This window comes from Lycorma delicatula, chromosome 2 (genome assembly GCF_047948215.1).
Source record: "Lycorma delicatula isolate Av1 chromosome 2, ASM4794821v1, whole genome shotgun sequence".
NCBI classification, from domain to species: Eukaryota; Metazoa; Arthropoda; class Insecta; order Hemiptera; family Fulgoridae; genus Lycorma; species Lycorma delicatula.
Window position 1 is genome coordinate 43,578,831 of NC_134456.1, and position 23,098 is coordinate 43,601,928.

The window sequence follows — 23,098 nt, forward strand, 5'->3', positions numbered from 1 at the left end:
AATACGCTATACGATTCCATTGCAATGTTTCTGATATGTGTATTCACTATAGACTAAAAAACTACTGGACCGATTTATGTGCAGTGAAGAAGGGAGAAAGGGAAAAATCGGAGAAGGGAAATAGGGAAAAATCGAAAAAGGTAAGAGGGAAGAGGGTAAAAAGGGAAGAAGGGGAAAATTGAAAAAAGAAAAAAGAGAAAAACGGGGAAACGGAACTGGAAAGGGAAAAGAGGAAAGAGGAAGAGGGAAAAGGTAAATGGAGAAAGAGGAAGGGGAAAGGGAAGTAAGAGAAAGAGAAACGGGAGAAGGAAAGGGAAACGGGAGAAAATGGGAAGGGAAACAGGAGAAAATGGAAAGGGAGAGCGAAGCGAGCCATGACCCTCTGATCGTGACGGGAAGCGCAAGTAACCATAGAGCACGGGCGAAGCCGCGATGGGGATGCTAGATTTGGGATTGTAATAATTTTTTTATTTATCTTTATTGGACTTTTTTAATTCATTCATAAAATGGATCGGTGTAACAAGTATTGTTCAATTTTCTTATCTTCCTTTTTGTTTTCCATTATTTAAGCTTTGGGGAACAATTCATTGTTTATTATATATTCCTTCAGTATTTTTCTTCACCGTTTTATCAGGATTTAATGAAAATCTAAGTATAATATTCTCGATTAAATATTTTTTATTTATAAAAAAATAAGTTTGTTATTAAAAAAGCATTGCGAGTGAAGCTACATCTATATTGTTGGCGAAGTCGTGATGGGGTACACTTTTCGGTAGGGTACCTTGTTAATAAATAAAATCTTACGTTGTAGCCGGCCAAACCTATTAGCCGCACGGCTCTTAGTAGTCACGGAACAGTACTCTGATTGATTATGTTTAAAAAGTAACAAAATGTTAAATAATTGTTAATTATATAATTTATTGATAAATTATTCAACTACTTAATAATTGTGTGCTGATTTTGAAATAAAAAATACTAAAAAATACTATTTTTTTATTAAAGTCGCATATTTTGATACTTTTCATGCATATTTGCATATATATATTTCAAGCTTTTTATGCTGCATATAATCGGTCTCTAGTAATAATTTATAAAATTGTAATCTGTTTGTCATTAATTACAGAAGTAAAATCTTTATAAAAAAATAAATAATTTTATTCTTAAAAATCAGAAATATTTTAAATCAGATATTTTTTTTAACCAAAAATATCTTTAAATATTACCACTAAAGCTTTTTCATAACAGTTTATTTAAAAAAAAATATAAATAGGTAGGTTTAAATTAACTGGCACAACAGTGTAATAACAAAGAAAATAAAGATTTCAAAGTTACATTCATTTAAAAAAGAAATTCTTGAGTATTATTACACTATCTATGAAAAACAGCCTGGAATATCTTCTTACTAGTAATGATGAATGATTTCACTCACACAGATATAGATAAAATACTATAAAATGCATTCATTTTAAGCAGTTTTTACCAGGGCTACAATTATTTCTAGAATGATAACTAAAGGTGATTCTCACAAAGTTATCTTCTATTATAGTCACAACACTAACTAAAAAAAAAAAAAGTTGTATTAGAAATGTTTAGCCTACCTGTGTAGAAGCAAATCCACCCTGGTCATTTTGTTGGGATATAAGCCATTTAACAATAGGGAATGAATCTTCTACAAGTCCTCTTTGGATATACGTCAATAAACCGTAAGCAGTCATCTCGACATCAACTGAATTTGGTACTGAATTCCATGGATTTTTCATATCAGTTTCTCTTTCTGCTCTTTTCCACCATTTCATTTCATCTATAAGAGAAAAAAAATTAATTTATCAATAATACTGTGCGAAATTAATTCTTGTTAATGTGCTTCATAATGCATAACATTACAAAAACATTCTATTTTTATTATTCTTTTCTTTTTTTATATAAAAATACACACAGAAAAGATAAAAACAAATTTTTTTCTATTCATCTTTACACAGCAATTGACTTGAACAGCACTTGACTTGAACATATTGTTCAAGTCAATTGCTGTGTAAAGTATTGCTTTGAACATCAACTGCGAGAAAAAATATTATTATTTTATGAAACCCTCTCACAGTCCTACTCAGAGAATTTCTGACCGAATTAGATTTTTCAGTAAAAAAAGGCTTTTTTTGTTTTTGTCAAACCAGTCAAATGACTGGTTTGATGCAGCTTTCCAACATTCCCTATCTAGTGCTAGTCGTTTCATTTCAGTATATCTCCTACATACTACATCCCTAACAATTTGTTTTACATATTCCAAACGTTGCCTCCCTGCACAATTTTTCCTTCTACCTGTCCGTCCAATATTAAAGCGTCTATTCCAGGATGCCTTAATATGTGGCCTGTAAGACTGTCTCTTCTTTTAGCTATATTTTTCCAAATGCTTCTTTCTTCATCTATTTGCCACAACAACTCTTCATTTGTCACTTTATTCACCCATTTGATTTTTAACATTCTCCTATAGCACCACATTTCAAAAGCTTCTAATCTTTTCCTCTCAGATTCTTTCATTGTCCAAGTTTCACTTCCATATAAAGCGACACTCCAAACATATACTTTCAAAAATCTTTTCCTGTCATTTAAATTAATTTTTGATGTAAACAAATTATATTTCTGACTGAAGGCTCGTTCCGCCTGTGCTATTCGGCATTTTATATCGCTCCTGCTTCATCCATCTTTAGTAATTCTACTTCCCAAATAACAAAATTCTTCTACATCCATAATCTTTTCTCTTCCTATTTTCACATTCAGTGGTCCGCTTTTGTTATTTCTACTACATCTCATTACTTTCGTTTTGTTTATTTTCATGCGGTAGTTCTAGTGTAGAACATCATTCATTCATTGTTTCATCTAAATCAATTTTTACTCTCAGCTAGAATTACTATATCATCAGCAAATCGTAGCATCTTTATCTTTTCACCTTGTACTATTACTCCGAATCTAAATTGTTCTTTAACATCATTAACTGCTAGTTCTATGTAAGGATTAAAATGTAATGGGGATAGGGAACATTCCTGTTGGACTCCCCTTCTTATTACGGCTTCTTTCTTATATTCTTCAATTATTACTGTTGCTATTTGGCTCCTGTAAATGTTAGCAATTGTTCTTCTATCTCTGTATTTGAACCCTAATTTTTTTTAAATGCTGAACATTTTATTCCAGTCTACATTATCGAATGCCTTTTCTGGGTCTATAAATGCCAAGTATGTTGGTTTGTTTTTCTTTAATCTTCCTTCAACTATTAATCTGAGGCCTAAAGTTGCTTTCCTTGTCCCTATACTTTTCCTGAAGCCAAATAGATCTTCTCCTAACACTTCTTCCACCCTCCTCTCAATTCCTCTGTATAGAATTCTAGTTAGGATTTTTGATGCATGACTAGTTAAAATAATTGTTCTGTATTCTTCACATTTATCTGCTTCTGATTTCTTTTTGACTATAACACCTTTTTTGAAGTCTGACGGAACTTCACCTTTTTCATAAATATTACACACCACTTTGTAAAATCTATCAATCGCTTCCTCACCTACACTGCGGAGTAATTCTACAGGAGCCGTCTATTCCGTCTATTCCAGGAGCCTTTCTGCCGTTCAAATCTTTTAATGCTCTCTTAAATTCAGATCTCAGTATTGTTTCTCTCATTTAATCCTCTTTAACTTCCTCTTCTTCCTCTATAACCCCATTTTCTAATTAATTTCCTCTGTATAACTGTTTAATATATTCCACCCATCTATCGACTTTACCTTTCGTATTAAAAAATCGGTGTACCATCGTTTAACACATTATTAGATTTTAATTTATGTACCCCAAAATTTTCCTTAACATTACTGTATGCTCCGTCTATTTTACCAATGATCATTTCTCTTTCCACTTCTGAACACTTTTCTTTAATCCACTCTTCTTTCGCTAGTTTGCACTTTCTGTTTATAGTATTTCTTAATTGTCAATAGTTCCTTTTACTTTCTTCATCACTAGCATTCTTATATTTTCTACGTTCATCCATCAGCTGCAATATATCGTCTGAAATCCAAGGTTTTCTACCAGTTCTCTTTGTTCTGCCTAAGTTCGCTTCTGCTGATTTAAGAATTTCCATTTTAACATTCTCCCATTTTTCTTCTACATTTTCTACTTTATCTTTTTTTACTCAGACCTCTTGGGATGTCCACCTCAAAAATCTTCTTTACCTCCTCTTCCTCAAGCTTCTCTAAATTCCACCGATTCATCTGACACCTTTTCTTCAGGTTTTTAAACCCCAATCTACATTTCATTATCACTAAATTATGGTCGCTATCAATGTCTGCTCCAGGGTAAGTTTTGCAGTCAACTCTGATACCTTGCAGTATCGCCTGGCTTTTTCCGAGTGCATATGCTTCTATTATGATTTTTAAACTGGGTGTTGGCAATTACTAAATTACACTTCGTGCATAACTGTATAAGTCCCCTCTTTCATTCCTTTTGCCCAGCCCATATTTACCCACTATATTTCCATCCTTGCCTTTTCCAATGCTTGCATTCCAATCTCCAACTATTATTAAATATTGTGTTTAATTGCTTCATCAATTTGTTCATATACACACTCTACCTCATCATCATCATGGGCACTTGTAGGCATATAGACATTAACAATCGTTGTCGGTTTAGGTTTTGATTTTATTCTTATTACAATGATTCTATCGCTATGCATTTTGAAATACTCTACTTTCATCCCTATCTTCTTGTTCATTATGAAACCTATTCCTGCCTGCCCATTATTTGGATCTGAGTTAATTATTCTAAAATCACCTGACCAAAAGTCGTTTTCCTCGTCCTACCGAACCTCACTAATTCTTACTACATCTACATTTATCTTCTCCATTTCCCTCTTTAAATTTTCTAGCCTACCAATCTTTTTTAAACTTCTAACATTCCATGCTCCGACTCGTAGAATGTTATTTTTTAATTTTCTGGTGTCCTTAGTAGTCTGCAGCTGGAGATCTGAACGGGGGACTAGTTTACCTCCGGAATATTTTACCAAGGAAGGCGCCTCAATCATTGCTATATGAAAATGCAGAGAGCTGTTTTTTGTTTTCGGAAAATAGCAGCCATAGAATAAAACGATAAATATTTAAAATTAAGTTGTGGTGTAAGCCGTGCATGAGGAAAACAGCCACGAGACGGGATATTCCTACAACTTTCCTGCCAGTTTTTCTTGACATTTCTAAAAAAAGTTTTAATTAAGAAGGGTTTTCTTGACTGCTATCTCTAAAACATCGTTTTTTCTCTGCAAAATATTTAAAACACATTTTTTTCTAATGTAAATTAATTTCATTTTGTCTTTCTGTTTCAGAATTTGAATTTGGAATCTTGTAATATGGTTATATGTAATATTGATATTGGTAAATTTATTTATAATTAAAATATAGAATTGTCGAAAACTTCCTCCTGGTCCTCTAGCAATTTTGGAGGTAGGGACAAGTTTAGTAGTTTCAGATTAAAAAAAAATCCTCTTATACTTGTTGCAATTGCTAACACAATACAGCTATTCGAATAAATAATCATAAAGTAAAATTAGTTAATTAAAAGGAAGAAAAGAGAATATTTCACAGTATTAAGAGATAAAACAATAAAATATTTTATACACTTGTAATTAATAATCTTAAATTTTTGATATTCTATCACATTTAAAAAAATTGACTTTTTTTTTTAAATTAACCACAACACACTTTATTTCATGGTGAGAACTATTAAAACTTCTATCTGCTTATCAACTAGTCCTGCTCCTAGGCAAATTTTTTTATAAACTCCAAAGAATCCTCAGTTTCTGAAACACTCTTCTTCTTTATTCACTGAAGAAGCACACTAGGATGAAGTACAGCCCAGACACGGACAAAGTTTCCTCAAATCAAAGTTCACTACGTATGATTTTAAAGATTTTCAGTTAACAGCCCTTAAACATAAGTGGAAGATGCCAGTGACTCTGCTTTGACCTAGATCTATTTACCAACCCACCGGGTTGGTCTAGTGGTGAACGCATCTTTCCAAATCAGTTGATTTGGAAGTTAGAGTTCCAGCGTTCAAGTCCTAGTAAAGTCAGTTATTTTACATGGATTTGAATACTAGACCATGGATACTGGTGTTCTTTCGTGGTTGGGTTTCAATTAACCACACATCTCAGGAATGGTTGAACTGAGATTGTACAAGACTACACAGTTCATTTACACTCATACATATTATCCTCATTCATCCTCTGGAGTCTATCTGAACGGTAATTCTCGGAGGCAAAACAAGAAAAAAGAAAATAAGGAAAAAGATCGATTTACCACTTAGAGATTTTTTAAACTCTGAGAAATTTGATTACTCTGGGCTTTTTAATGCTTTATAGAATATGAAAATATAATGTACCTAACGATTTAATATTTTAAATATTTATAAATCAATATATTTATTTTTAAAACGTTTTTAGGAAAAGCAAAGTTTAGTTTAGCTTACCTGAAGATTGTGCCTTGTTTTCTAGAAGATTAAAAGCAATATTTTTATCAGGATGTTGTGCAAGATGAAGGGCGAACGAAGATATTGCAATTGCATAAGCATCTTCCAGTCCGTCAAGATTTCTAACGATATAATCAATACCTTTGTTAATTGTATTTCTGTACAATGAGGTTGCTTTGGAATTCTCAAGAAATGCGATCAAAGTATACGCAGTGAGAGCTAGTCCTTTGGCAGCACCACCTTGCATATCAGTATGACTGACTTGACCTACTTCTGGGAAACTTCCATTTGCTGCTTGATTACTGGCTAACCATTGTAATGCTTCCATCATTACATTTTCTTCAATATTAATGTGGGGAGTTGCTTGTCGGAATGATTTTACTACAAAAGCAGTTAACCTGAAATTGAATAATTTTTTCTGTTATTTTTATATCATAGTTTCTGTAAAATAAATAATATTTTGAAAATTTAATTATTCTCAGTAACATTAGGTAATTATGTACAGTAAAATTTAACGAACAATGCAAATATTATAGGTAAAATATATACAACTAGAAAAGGATTAATTCACAAATGGTTAAATAAAAAGAAGAATATTTTTAAATTACAGATATCAACAAAAGAAAGTTCTTAGAAGTAAGTTAATCAAGCAAGGTTTAATTGTTCAATATGCAGAATACCTCTTGAATAGAATCTTTTACACTCATACATATCATCCTCTGAAGTATATCTGAACGGTAATTACCGGAGGCTAAACAGGAAAAAGGAAGGGTATGATGTAGCTGGTTTAATAACCTTGTTTATTGTTTAATGTCAGTCAGTAATATTTTTTTTCTATTTATTTAATGCAGAAATTTCACTGTTACCTTTTATACAATCTTTTAAAACTTTTGATAGTATGAATGCTTGAGTTTTTTTTTAAGTTTATTGTATAGTGAACAGCAAAAAGTAATTAACATAATTTGTTTTGATATTAATATTTTAAAACAAAATGAAATCTTTAGTTTGTAAGAAAAATAATTTTTCTTTGATATAATGATAATGTAATTTGTATAATACAATGTGATTTATTTTTTCAGTTACTTTACATATTTGATATCTTCATGAATTTATCATACGGTTATTTCATATGTTTATATTTTAAACAATTAATATGGGATTTAATCACATCTACTTTTTAATTAATTTTGTGACACTGGTTTAATCAATGTTTTATCACAGTTTTCCTTTATTCATCCAGGCATAAACTAGGCCAGTACCTTTTTTACCTCTTGAATAGTTAGTTCATTGTTGATATGGTCTATATAATGTATTATTATGTACCAATGAGGATAAATAATTTATTTTTTCATGTAAATCATCAAAAAATTATTTTTCTTAATACATATTTGTTTATGAATGAACAAATGTTCCTTTGCAAATAAGTTACATACAATAAATTTTATTTTATTATTTTAAAATTAAATAAATAAACAAAATTCATACCATGTACTGCCATTTGGATCTGCTGAACCAAAAGCACTGAATGATCCATCCTTACGTTTATAAGTTAATTCTTGTTGATATCCAGTTTCCATATATCTGACTGCTTTGGTTGCCACGGCAGGCCTCAACTGTTGTGTATTCTGAAAATAATATTATTAAAATATAAACAAAAATTATTATTAAATAATCATCAACAGACAGTTTATGCATTAAAGATAGGTAAGGAAAAATGCAATATAAAATTGATGTACAAGATTTTGCATAGTTCTGCACAAGAAGACAGACTTTCGTTAATTTAATTTAGTTTTAATATATTTTTTTAATTTGGCTTAATCTAACAATAGATATTGTAGATAAAGAAATATCAATGTTCCAACTTGAAGCAACATAATGAACCATGCTTTTAACTTAAACTGCTCAAATATTTTCAACCAATTTTTTCAGAGAATATCTAAATTTCAATGAAATTCATAGAGTAATTTTGGAATTTTTCGAGCCAAATAATTTTATATAAGTAGGCCTATAATATATATATATATATAGTTTTTTTGCAGCTAAAGTGAAAACTCTAAAGTTACTAGTAAACATACGGTTTATATGAACAGCTGATTTATATTAGGTATTAATATTTTTAGTCTCTTGTTGCCACGTGAGACATAAACAAACTTTTTATGAAATGAGTTTTGGTGTGTGTTACAGAGATGAATGATACTAATTATGAGCAATGTTGTGCAATCAAGTTTTGTGTAAACTTGGTGAGAATGCTACTGAAACTTATTCAAAACTGAAAAGGGTGTATGGAGATGACACTTGGTCACGAGTCCAAGTTTTTTGGTGGTTTAAAGCATTTTCAGATGGCCAGGAATCAGTTGCAGATGATCCACGCTCTGAAAGACTATTAACATTAAAAAGTGACAACAATGCTGAGAAAATCAGAGACTTGATACAGTACTACTGGCGATTAACTGTCAGAATGATTACAGAACAATTGAATTTGAACCAAACTACAGTCCATCAAATTTTGACAAACGAATTGGACATGAAAAAAGTTTATGCAAAAAATCTCACTGTTGAACAGAAAAACAACAAGGTGGAAATGTGCCGCATTCTAGGGCAAATTAAAACCAATCCTGATTTTCTAAAAAATGTTGTTACTGGTAATGAATCTTGGATATTTGATATATTTGACCCAGAAACAGAATGCCAGAGCAAGGAGTGGTACACTTCAAACTCACATCCCAAAAAAGCAAAAATGAGTAACTCAAAAATCAAAACCATGTTAATTTGTTTCTTCGATAAAACTGGTATTTTCCATGAGTTTTTGCAGAACAGATTGTAAATCAATATGTTTACAGAGAAATTCTTGAAAGACTGCGGAAAAGAGTTTGTGTGCTTGAGACCAGCCATCAAAGACAACTGGATGCTGCATCATGACAAAGCACCTTGTCACACTGCATTCTCAATTAATGAGTCTTTTGCAAAGAAAAACATTCCTGTAGTTCCTCAATCATCTTATTCACCTGTCTTGAGTCCCTGCGACTTTTTCCTGTTCCAGACTTTTAAAAAACACCTCAAAAGACACCATTTTGAAATAGTAAAAACATTTTAAAAAATGTAATTGACCATCTGAAGGATATTCCAGTTTCTGAGTTCCAACACTGCTATGAAGAGTGGGAAGCATTGCGTGGCTTTCCAAGAGAACTATTTTGAAGGTGATAAGAGTCCATGTATAACTGGATTGTAAATAAAAAGTTTTCTGAATCAGTCTCATTACTTTATTTACAGACCTCGTATGTAAGAAAACCTCAGTATAAGTAAATGGATTTTTGTACTCCTCATACTTCAAAATGCAAGGAAAATTCATTTTCATACCCCACTCCTATCATGTGACTGAAAGTATAACCATTCTTTCCTTTGAAAAGTCAGTAAAAAATCAATTAGAGGAAATAAAAGCTGCATTTTAATAATACTAAATAGTAAATATTACCAGGCAATTTGTTTAAAAAAAACAATGAATTTACCAACCATTTCATGATCAATTTCTTATTTATGATGTGGAACTCAACAGAACAGAGATTACCTCAAATCTGAGTGCTGGTATTTATACATTGTTTTCCAAAAAACAGATTCATTACTTTGTTGCTTTTCACTATCTGCCTACATTCAGTTCATTTTTTTTAGTTTTTGATGCATGCATGATACATTTAAAAGTAATAGAGACATCAATCAAGAATTGCTTTCTCAAAGAGTAATTATGTTCATTATATAACAAATGCCTCACTTGTGACCAAGTAACCAATGTCACTTGTACGGCTGAATACCAGAAACATTTTTATGACCTCACTATGCTAATATCGAACAGTAAATCTAGTTTAGTAGGTTTAATATAGAAGCCAGCCTCTGTGGTGCGAGTGGTAGCATCTCGGCCTTTCATTCAGAGGTCCCAGGTTCAAATCCTGGTCAGGCATGGCATTTTCACATGCTATAAATATTGTCATTCATCTCATCCTCTGAAGTTATACCTAATGGTGGTCCCAGAGGTTTAAAAAAAAGTACAGATGGCAACAGGAAACTACTTCATTTCTCTCATTCTTTACATCTATATCATTTTCAGGGGTGATTGGTGTTTCATGTTTGGTTACCTAAATTGTTATGGATGGCTCTTAATAAAAGTAAAGAAATGGTTCTTTACTTATTAGAGGCAGAGTGTAGAATATATTTTTTCTTTAGAGATAATAGTATTTGTTGCTGTTTATTATACATTCTAGTAGTCCTTACAAGTATTCAGTTGCACTTGTCAGTTGCTTATTTTGTAAATAATGATGTTCCACTATGCTGCCAGTTTCTTTGGTCAAAACAATGATAGTTTCTGTTAGATCTAATATCTAGGTGGGCGTGTTAATTTGCATGTATAAATTAACCTTAATGAAGAAGACAATAGAGAAAACTTCCCACCTCACTTTACGAAGTAATCTTAGTACAGAGTACTTGTTTTTTCCTAAATTGTTATTTTAGTGACACACGACATAAAACCCAACTATAAGATTATAACACTGCATGACTTTACAAATTGAAATCATATTCCATATAGATGGTGTGCTGCCACATTATGATTTATTAGTGCGTAAATCCCTCAACAACACTTTCCCAAATCGCTGGATTGGACATAATGGACTAAATTGCTTGGCCACCTCAGTCACCAGATATAACTCAATGTGATTTTTTCCTGCGGGGTTTCATGAAGGATAATGTACACAAAACAAAACTTGTACAGTGAATAATGAAGAATGAGGGAGAGGATTGTTAATGCATTCAAACAAATAGATGTAGATATGTTACAATAAACATGGCATGAAATTGATTATTGGTTGGATATTTTGTGAATTACTAATGGTGTACACATTGAGTATTTTTGATTACAGGTAAAAAAAAATTCAGTTTTAATGTTTCTAAATTCATTCCATCCCTTTCGATTCTTATAAATAAATAATTTACTCAATATCAAGATTGTTCAGATACCTGATACAATATTGATGAAGTGTTGAGGACATTTATCCATTTATTGGGTAATAATGAATAAATCCTTGAGATTTATAAAAAAAAATAAAAAAAAAAAATTGTATGATAAATACCTTTAAATATTCCAGGATGACAATATTTGGAACAAAATTTAGCATATTTTGTTCACCACAACCATGAGGCATTTTGATAAGATTTGCTAAGTTAGGTATGCTAGGACCCAGTATATCACCTGAAAATATGAAAAATATTAATAACTTTTACGAATAAATTAAGTTATATTATAAATATAAACTAATTTTAAACAATTCAAAAGATTTAGAGAAATAAAAAAAAAATATTGAAAATATACATACACGAGGCATGTTTTTAAAGTACCATTTTGAAATTCCACCGCGCTGTGCTGCGGTGAGGTAGGCATTCTACACATATGCACTGTATACCCGCATCTGTTGGCAAGCCACAGATGCCATTATGGAAATATTTGTCTGTATTTACGTTTGTTTGTCAGTATTTAAAATGCCTCCGTTGATCGAGAATCCCATAGACTGTGAAATACGTGGTGCGATTCGTTTTCTTAGTGCTAAAGGCGTGAAAGTAGCTGAAATTCATTGTCAGATCAGTGGAGTGTATGGAGAAACATAATGAGCGATGGATTGATATGAAAATGGGTTAGAGCTTTTAAAGATTACCGCTAGAATGTTCATAATGAGGAATGGAATGGATGATCTGTCAATACTGAAGATTTGATGCAGTAAGTTGATGAAAAAGTGAGACAGAATAGACGCTTTACGATTTCTTCGCTATCCTCAAGTTTCAAGAAGTGCTGTCTATGAAATTGTGACTGAACCCTTAAATTATTGACGGTGAAGGTGTCTAAGCGACTGTGTTGCAGTGGTTATTAGGTCAGGTGGCAGACTTCTATGATGACAGTGTTCAAAAACTGGTTGGATGATATGACAAGTGCCTTCGTATTGGTGGCAATTATGTAGAAAAGTAGATTAAACTACAGGATTTCACGTAAAAATAAAATTGTTAAGAATAGTGTACTTGTTTTTTTTAAATTTCAAAATGGTACTTTAAAAACATGCCTCATGTATTCTGGTGTTTCTCTGTAGCAGTTTTGCCTGCGATACCAATGTGGCTTCACCCGCAATATTTTTCTAATAACAAATTTATTTATTTATAAATAAAAATTATTTAATCAAGAATATTGTTTTTAGATTTTCATGAAATCTGGTAAATAAAATTTAAAAATATAGTAGAAATATATGATACACAATGAATGTTTGCTCAAAAACATAATAAAGAAAAAAAGGGAAGATAAGAAAATTGAACAATCTTTGTCAGACCGATCCTTGCTATTAATAAATTGAAGTAATCCAATATAAACTGATAAGGAAAAGCCCAATAAGGTAAAGAAAAAATGTATCACAATCCCCAATCTGTAGCCTGTGCTATTTGGTTATTTGTTTCCTATCACAGTCAGGGGATATTTAGCCGGTCATGGCTCACTTTGCTTGCCCTTTCTGTCTAGGACAGAGGGCTCTGCCCACTGTGTTCAATAAACTCATGCTTGTGAGAATAACAATGATGAATAAAAATATTCAATTTATAAAAAATATTAGTGCACTGTAATTTCAAGACAACAGTTTGGTCAGTACAGGACCTGAATCTCTAAGTTATCTAAGGATGTAGGTTTCAAAACAATCGACTCCATCTTAAAAATATTAGTTATATTGGTTACCTGTACTTCATATGGGTAAAAATGTATTCTGCCTGGTTTTAGTGTTACTTGACAAACATCACTACAGGGTCCTTCACTCTCATTTTTTTTTTTTAATTTGTTAATTACTTTTCCAGAGGGAGGTGCAGCCAGTGGCGTCGCACATACAGTCACAGTGTCTATGTTGGTTGAGCCACTGCAAGTACAATATCGCACCTCTGAAAAAAATTGAAATTAAAAAACCCAAAAAATGGTTTTTAGATATTTATCTAAAGAGTATTTGCAAGCTCTAATCTCGTAAATATCTTTTTTATTGTAGGCAGAAATGGGAAAAATTGTAATCGTTAAAATTTTTTTTCTTTCTTCCCCACCATTAAGGTTGAATTTCAAAAAATTAGAAATTGGTTTTTAGATATTTACATACAAATTACACACACCAAAAATCAAGTTGATATCTTCATTTTAACCCTTTAAACTCGGAATTTAAAAAAATCCTTTCTTAGTGTGCACTTTTGCCATAAGAAAAACGTGATGCAAATTTTCATCAATTTATCTAACATAGTTTTTGCTGGGGATTGATTAGATCAGTATAAGTAACTCATGACATGTATTTAAATAAAAAAGTGTGTAAAATAAATATATTTTAAAGGTTTTATAATGATACTTACCCATACTAATTCTGTAAATCTGCAGCTGATCATTTAACAGTGGAAAGTGAATTTCCATTCAGATTTTATTTTACTGATTATTTTTTTTTGTGGGGAAAAGTTTTTCAAACATTTTCTGTTAATGATTTAAACAATTAATAATAAATACTAAATTTAATTTAATAATACATAATAAAATTACTAAAAGTATAAAACTTCTGTTAAATAAAATATCAATTTTTAGTAAATATTAGTATTTGTAATGTATTAAAGACTTTTTAGTAAGATGTATAAATTACTTAAAGCTGATAATAAATAATACTTACCAACAGCTGAAACTTCTATTAATTCTGATCCAGGAACTACATTAACTGGAATATCAAGAGTTACATTCTTGCTAAATGAATTGCCTTTTCTAAGGTCAATAAATATTGCTTTATTCATGTACTGTGTCTCACCTTCAGCCTACAAAAAAAAAAACAATTATTTTTATATTTTTACTTTTCTGGTTATATAGGATTACAGATTATATAAGATATGAAATAAAGAAAGTATGCTAACTGGGTTAAATTTTGCATGGTAAGTTTTTAATGATTCCCTTGATGAACTCTAACGTAAAAACAATTTTAGCATTGAAAAATTCTGGAAGAATACATTCATATGTATGTATCTATATTGGCCTGTTTTTTTGCTTGGTATCTACCAACTGGATGGATTGATTTGAATGAAATTTGGAACAATGATCTCCAAATATGGGCTATGGTCACAGATGGTTTTTAATCATGGAGGATGGAAAAAACCCAATTTATGCGTGCTGATGGTTGAAACAGCACTGATAGTAGTTGCACTGTGCATGAACGGTATGGATACCTGCCAATAAAGATGTTACATCTTGTTAAATTTTGTCACAACCTGTCGGTCAAGCTCTCCCACCATCTCGTCATTTTTAATCCCCCTTGCCCTCCTCTTCAGACCAATCAACTTTTTTGCTATAAGAATGCATAGTAAAAACCAAAAAAGTGAATATATTATATTAATTTATTATTAAAAAAAAACCATTTAAAAAAAAACGTTTTTTAGGCTTTTTAAAAAACGTGTTTAAATATCTTGTCTGTTTTACAGTATCACATTTTTGCAATTTTTTAACTTTTGTATAATTTGTGATTTGTTAAAAATCCTGACATGATAGAAAAAATGAAGGTTATTTTCAGATTCGGTATTAAAAAATACATAGGAATCAATTATCAAAAGTTTAAAAACAATCCACAACCCAAATTTTGCAGGCTTGTGTAATTGATTATACTCTTACACTCTGAATACCATTTCTTAAATACGAGAAAGAAATAAGTAAATTCATTGTTCTTGCCTGTAGAAAATTTAGAGAATGTTGTAACTGAAGACTTCTATCATCCAAACTACATGATTTAATGTGAAAAAACTCCATACTCTTTCCCATAGAAGGAAATGGATCTCTTTAGAGAATAGCAAGAAGCAATTATGTCCACCATGTCTATATATGCTTATAAACGCACCACAATGCCTATAATGTATGAATGTATGTTGAAAAGATGCAGGTTATGAAAATGTAACAAAAGATTGTTGTTGCATATTAATGTTTTGTGGGCAGCAACAGAATAATGTGTTAATCGAAGTGTGTTGGAAAATGATCCAATATTCAGTCTTAAAATTATCTTAAACAAAAAAACAAGGAATGTTGAACAATATTACATATTGAATAATAAAAATATAAATTAAAACGATGTCAAAATGTTAGCATATGAATAGCTTATTATTAGGAGCGAAGATAAAAATAATTTTAATAAACTTGACAATATAATTGATGAAATACTGCTGATTAAAGAAAAGTCATATATACGAGTATATAACAGGAATCTGATGACTTCCTTTCTTATTCCTGTTTAGCCTCCGGTAACTACCGTTTAGATAATACTTCAGAGGATGAATGAGGATGATATGTATGAGTGTAAATGAAGTGTAGTCTTGTACATTCTCAGTTCGACCAATCCAGAGATGTGTGGTTAATTGAAACCCAACCACCAAAGAACACCGGTATCCACGATCTAGCATTCAAATCCATGTAAAAATGGCTTTACTAGGACTTGAACGCTGGAACTCTCGGCTTCCAAATCAGCTGATATGGGAAGATGCGTTCACCACTAGACCAACCCGGTGGGTAGGAATCTGATGACTGATGTAATACAAGCTATTTTTTTAATAATAAAAATGTTAAGAGAACAAACCTTCACAAGTAATTTTCTTTCAACAACATCTCCAGCCATATTACTAGTTGCAGTAACTTTAATATTAATGTACCCAAGCTCTTTAGGTGAAATCAAAAATGATGTAGTAGCCCCACTATTTGCTCTAACTGTTAACTTACGTCTTCTGTATAAATCTAGTCCTGAAACAAAAATTTATATTTATTAGAAATAAGCCTATAAATATATATTAAAACAGTACAATAGTTTCATTTCATTTTAGCTGCTATTGCAACTAAAAAAAAAAAAAACTACTGAATTTTAGTAATTAACTAATTTTTAAAAGGCTTTATCATAATGGGTGAACCATTGACATAGACAGTTATAAATATGATTTTTTCCAATAACTTTTGATAATGTTTGGTAATATATTCATCTTTCTATAACATCTAGTTAAAATTCTAGATGCAGAATTATGAAGAAATGGTTCAGATCTGAACTGGTAAACAAAATATTTAATGAACATCAAACTGGTGCAAGCATCTACGTTTTATATTGTCTTGGAAGAGCTCAAGACTACAAAATCCCCAACAGTTTACCCATTTCATTTCATTTAGCTTATTGAAAACTGGTGTTTGAAAGATTCTTCATAAGAATTTATGCATACATCTATTTAAAATATAAGCATTGTTTGCATTAAATGATGCTAACTAAATTATATGAATTTTTGTCACAATTTTTGATTCTTATAAACATTAATGAAGATTTTGTCTATTCACAATGTAATGTATACATGGATAATAAATCATATATTTATGTATGTGGATATGTGAATTAACAAAACGTTCTTACTGGATAATAAACAACCCAAATGAACTGCATTAAGAATCACTATGTAACACTAAAGTCACCTTATGGTGTGTGCAATAACATCCTCTAGAATAATCAACCCGTTACTTTTATATGAATTTGAATACTAGATAGTGGATACCGCTGTTGTTTGGTAGTTGGGTTTCAATTACACATCTCAGGAATAATTGAACTGAGACTGTGCAAGACTAACACTTCATTTACACTCATATATATCATCCTCATTTATCCTCTGAAGTAATACCTGAACAGTAATTCCCGGAGGCTAAACAGGAAAAAGAAAAGAAAGAATAATCAGCCCATATTTCTTTGAAGAAAATGATGGGAATGTTATGAGAATGATTTGTCCAAATGACTGAAAAGTCTTTGTTTACTTAAATAGCATATAAACCTGAAATCAATCCAGACATATGGTTACATGAGGATGGGGTGAGCAGATAAAGCTAGACAATCAATGAATGTAGTTAAGCAATTGTTTTCAAACAATTGAAAACAATCTCACATCTTGGCATGTGAGATTACTGGATTTCGATGAATACAATTTTTTCTTGTGAGGCTGTTAGAGGAGTAATCGACCCACGTGTATTGTTAAAGAACTCAAAGAAAATATTTGTGATAGTTACCATAATTCTTGTAAATATGTCACTCATGTGATTGAGAACATAAAAACTGAACATGTGGAATGTTTGAATTAAAATGATGATTAGCTACAAAATGTAGCTAATCATCTCGTAGTGTTCGGAATTTAAAATATTTTAAGATGTAGTTAAATGCTATTAATTAAATTGCCAAATTTAATATAAATATACAACTATTAAACTGCCAGTACTTCTTCAAGAACGTAAATAAAATAGTTATTAAAATTTAAAATCACTTGATGAAATATGTAAGTTTTATACTCTAGTATGCATTAATTTTTTAATGCACTATTGTGGAATGTCTCAATTTACTTTAATAAAATACACCAAAAAAACACAGAAAATTGTTTTATTTTTTGCTCGTTTTTCTTGTGCAGTTTCATTGTATTGAAATAAATTGCAGGAATTATGGCAAATGATAAGAACAGTGTACACAGAATTTTACATTAATATTTAAGTGTTTATGCATTATGCATTAACTATTACTTTTGTAATTTTTGAATTGAAATGTGTTTTAACCAAACTTTTATAGCAAATCTATAATTTTATTACTTCAATAAACAACAAGATTACTTTTAATAAACTTTGATAAGAACTTTGACAAAAAAAAAATACATTTAATAATAAAGTTAATCTGATGTTGTGCTTTTAAATCATTTTTCTCATGAAAAATTTCAATATGGCAATCATTTTAAAATTAATTGCTATTTTAGTTTTCAGTAAAGGTGGAAATTTTTTTTCATGAAATTATGTGTTTTAACATTATTTTAGTATGTATATAGTTTCATAACCTCAATTAACATGTGAAATGCTTTGTGACAGAATGAAGAATTTCCATTAAAACTGCAGACAATTTGTTAAAGTAGTGAAACAGTTGTATAAACATGTATAAGGTCTGTACTACGTTATCATTACATGAAGCAACTGCACCATAGTCTTACAGACATCCAATATTTACTATAGTTTTAATATAAATTTTTGTTTCCTTCACAACTTTTTTTCACTCTGTTGTTTATTGAAATAATAAAATTATCTATATGCTATAAAAGTGTGGTTAAAACACACTTCAATGCAAAGATATTCCCCATCTTTTATTCAGAACAAAATAATAACTTAGAAAATTGCCACCTAAGTTAAGCTAATAATCGGAAAAGTTGTTAAACACACTTAAATGACACGTAAAACTATGTGTAGTCTTGTCATTATTTGCCATAACGCCTACAATTTATTTCAGTTACCATGAAACTCTCAAAAATAATACAGAAAAGAACAAATTTCATAATTATGATATAAGACTCATCAACTCGTTCATAATATTCTTAAATTGCTCATTTAAGCAGATTTTTTTGTGATAAATACTATATAATTTTCAACTGTTAAAAAGGTAGCATAAAACTGTCACTTACTACACCCTTCCAGCACAGATTTTTGCAATATACTTAAAATATCTCAGTGAGTTACATTTATAATCCTATAATAGAACAAATAAGTAACATGTTTGATACACTGATTCTCATAAATCATTTCAGTAGATTCTGATGTAGTTTTCCTTTTGATAAACAGCTGCCATTAACTAATAGTGAATAGTTACATCAGTTGATGCCAACATAAAACTTTTCAATAAAAAGAAATCACAGTCAATTTTGTTCGGTTTAAAAGCCTTCATCTTAACACTCCTCTTAGTAAGTACAACTTCTTCCAACAAAGCTTCTAATTTTAAGTATTAGAATGCTTAAGTATAGCTGTATTTAGAAACCTTCAGAAACCAAAATAGAAAACTAATAAAAAATAATAAATTCTTAAACAATGATTGTGAAAAGTATTCACACTTACTCTGTACATCGTTAACATCATTTGTTTGATCAGCAAATTCAAACTGTCCAGTATTTTCGAGAGTAACATCAGCTGTAACGTCCCTATTCATGTAATTGAACACAACTACTGGAATTGCAACAACTTCACCTCTTATGACAGAGTACGGAAGATCCAAAGAAACAAAGAATGGCCGGAACACACGCATCTAAAAACATTAACAAGAAGAATGTAGGTGAATAAAAACTATTAACATTTAAAAAGCATATAACTAAAATTAATTTATTACTCATCACATTCGAATAGTGAAAATAAATAGTTAAAAAAAATTTCCAAATATGTGATAAAAATTTGATCAGAGATTTAACACATAAAAATAAAATTCATTATATATTAATTCTAGCTAATTTTGATTTCTACACAATTTTGAATCAATCTGTATGTAGGTTTGAGTATGTACTTTTAATACAAATCTGAAGGGAGTTTAGAACTCCTGAGAATAAGATGTAACTAATTATGTATTAGTATGCAATAAAATAATATAACAATTTTACTTAAAATCTAAAACTAGAGGCAATCTTAATTGTTAATAACCATTTGTAAACAATGTACAAATGATATGCTAAAAAAACTACAAAATTACTACCAAATAAAAAAAAGGAAATTATAATTATACTACATGTTAACTGGAAAATAAACAGCAATTACAAAATACAGTCTGTTTATTGCCTGCACATTTGAGTATTACCAGTCTGTGACAAGCATTGGCTTTTGAACAAGGTCATGTAATCATGTGTTTTTATTTGTTGAAATGCAGTTAACTTTTGAACTTGTATTCATGACTTGTATTCATGATGAAAACTTATTTATAGATGAAATCTCATGTTGTGTGTCAGGAAAACATCAGGGAGAAATCTGAAAAGGAAGCACCACTGAGAAGTGTTATACAAAAGTTAGTTAAAAAATTTTGTGAAACAGGTTCGTGGTTTGATCAGAAACATGCCCAACACAGGTCAGTTTTAAAAATGCAGGTCGTGCAGGAGATTAAAGCAGAGTTACAAGATCTCCTCATAAATCTTTGTGAAGACTAATCCAGAAGAAGAACATTTCACTAGGTTCGGCCCACACTGTAGTAAGGAGAATGCTGAAATGTGATCTGTATTGAATGAAGGTTTTCCAAGGGCTACTAAAGCTGATTATGCGAAAAGGGTTCACTACTGTCAATGTTTCAATAATTTCTTTAAAAAAAATTATTGAACCACAAAATAAATTGAAATTATTGTTTTTAGTGATAATATTAGCATTTTATGCATGTTTTTCACAGATGAATTGTGGTTTCACCTTGGTGGGTATGATAATGGTCTGACCTACCAGACTTGGAGGACTGAAAACTCACACATTTTCTTTGAATCTCCCGTACACCTACAAAAAAATTGAGGTATGATGTGCAGTTTCATGGTGATGAATAATAGGAGCTAGTGTTTGAAACTGTGGAGGCTCCCATCTACCAAGAAATTATCCAAAAGTTCATAGTCTTATTGCAAGAGAATGAGTAAGACTGCTAGTTGCAACAGGACATCATGACCCTGCAGGAGAAGACACCCACCGTGTGATGTTTCCAGTCGCCACACCTCTCTCTCCATACCTAGCACTGATGGGCTTTACCAAAGGTCATCTTCAAAAACCTGATAGATTGACATATTTCAGTCTCACCTTGGCCGGGATATCACCAATGCTAATGCTACAAGCAACAAACATTCCCATCGGTGTACTACTAACTAAGCTGAACTTGTGGAAAACAAAACACATCTCAATTGAAGTCTTAAACAAGACTGAATTGCCTAATCTCGAGTGAAAGAACTGAGATGAAACTACCTGAATAGGTAAAAATGAGTTCAACACACAACTCAACAACAAAAACATAAAACAAAACAAAGAAACAAAGGAAGCTCAGTCAGGACCTTAGACCCCTTCTGCAATTTTTCTTTGGCAAGCAAAATCATAAATTCTTCACTATTAACCATTCGGTCTGGTTTCTCCAATTCTACTGATTACGCAAAGGTAACTTGACAATATCAAGACCACAAATCACCTCAGTGTGCATCTCATTATACTTTGAACACTTACACAGCACATGGAAGGCCCACACTGCGGGCACAAACCTGAATCCACCAGGCTGAATTGCACCAACCTGCCCCTAAATCATCATGTCCTGAAAGAATGAATAACATACTTATTTGGGAAACCACCACAGGTTATTAAAAGCACCAGAAATGTCCAGGAAAATTCCCTAGATATATTCTGATGCATTACTCGATACCACACAGAGTATGATGTTCTCAGTACCTTTTCTGGGATAAAACCGTATTGGTTCTCCATCAATAACCCATGCAATGTCTGCCTCTCATTCATACAAAGTTACAAAACCTTCTCACAAACCTTACCAATAACTGGCAGAAGCATCAGAGGCCTATATGACGAACTAACCGTGGGATTCTTGTCACCTCCTTTAAACAACAATTTAACAATCCCTTTCTTCCAACATATAGGGAAGCATCCGCCAAACAACAATTTATTGAACACATGTGTGATGGTTCTCTCACTCACTCCATCTGAGCGAACAAGGAGCTCCATCATTATTCCATCAAAACCCGGGGTCTTACCTCTGCCTAAGCTACAAATAGCCTGACACTCCTTGGCCTCTCCAAAGACAACGCATCTTTATAAAACAGAGCGACCTCATGCTACACCCGCAGATGGCATGCAGTCTCCCCAGTTTCATTGTTCAGGCAGTAAATCGTTAAGTAGTCTATGTAACATTTCAGATATATCTAATATTATGCCAGGTCGAGAGAGCAGACAGAAGAACATCCTTTCTACGTTTCTATCATAAAATCCTATACACAACACTCCATGGATCCTTGTACATCTGTTCACTCACAAAGGAATGCTGAGAATCCTTCTTCGATGTGCATACCTTATGGAAATAATGAGATCTTCGATCTCTATACTCTGCAACAAGGACTGCCTGCCATTCAGCATCACCCTTACGCTGAGATGCTCTTAAACAACAGACAGCCTGTTTCAGACCTTTTAATTCCTTACTCCACCATGGTGAAAGCCTCTCTGGACCATTACTACGGGGAATTGAATGTTCAGCGGTATCAATAAAAGCTGCTGACAACCTGTCTGCCAGATTCTCTAAACCCAATGTCTCCAAACTCCTATCAAGAACATAAAGTCTGGCCGACAGAAAATCATTGTTCGTTGTAATCATTGTTCAATCAATTGTAAGTTATTGTATACTATAACATTATTTTAAATTAAATTTTATTTAATTTGATAAATTTGTATTAAAATTAATCCATTATTCAATAATTATTAATTAATTAATTATTCAATAGAATTTAATTTAAATTAAATTCTATTTTATTATAATTATTTTATTGATGCATTTAATCAAATAATTTATTTTATATGATTATTTTTACAAAAAATAATTTACATTTAATGAAACTTCCTTCAGTTCGCATGCCTGTGCAGAAAACGATCCTGCTGAACTGGAACGTTACATCAGTAACACTCAATCAAGCCACCAATAATCTGGTAAACAATCAATCAATGATTGAGCAATCATCAACCACCTTCCAGTCACTAATATTGATAGGAATAACCCTATACTCATGGTAAAAT

General features: G+C 31.3%; 1 protein-coding gene across 3 annotated transcripts in view; it reads right to left on the reverse strand.

Annotated features, from left to right (window-relative positions):
- LOC142318763 (CD109 antigen-like) overlaps positions 1-23,098 on the reverse strand; it is a 326,445-nt gene that overhangs the window by 19,499 nt on the left and 283,848 nt on the right. For all 3 annotated transcript variants that reach the window (XM_075355213.1, XM_075355212.1, XM_075355214.1), the window contains exons 17-23: positions 19,427-19,613; positions 16,128-16,288; positions 14,193-14,331; positions 11,607-11,725; positions 7,975-8,114; positions 6,490-6,887; positions 1,599-1,801 (exon numbers count right to left, since the gene is read on the reverse strand). In XM_075355213.1, the coding sequence (XP_075211328.1) occupies positions 1,599-1,801; positions 6,490-6,887; positions 7,975-8,114; positions 11,607-11,725; positions 14,193-14,331; positions 16,128-16,288; positions 19,427-19,613 (1,347 nt within the window). The remainder of the gene's footprint in view (positions 1-1,598; positions 1,802-6,489; positions 6,888-7,974; positions 8,115-11,606; positions 11,726-14,192; positions 14,332-16,127; positions 16,289-19,426; positions 19,614-23,098) is intronic.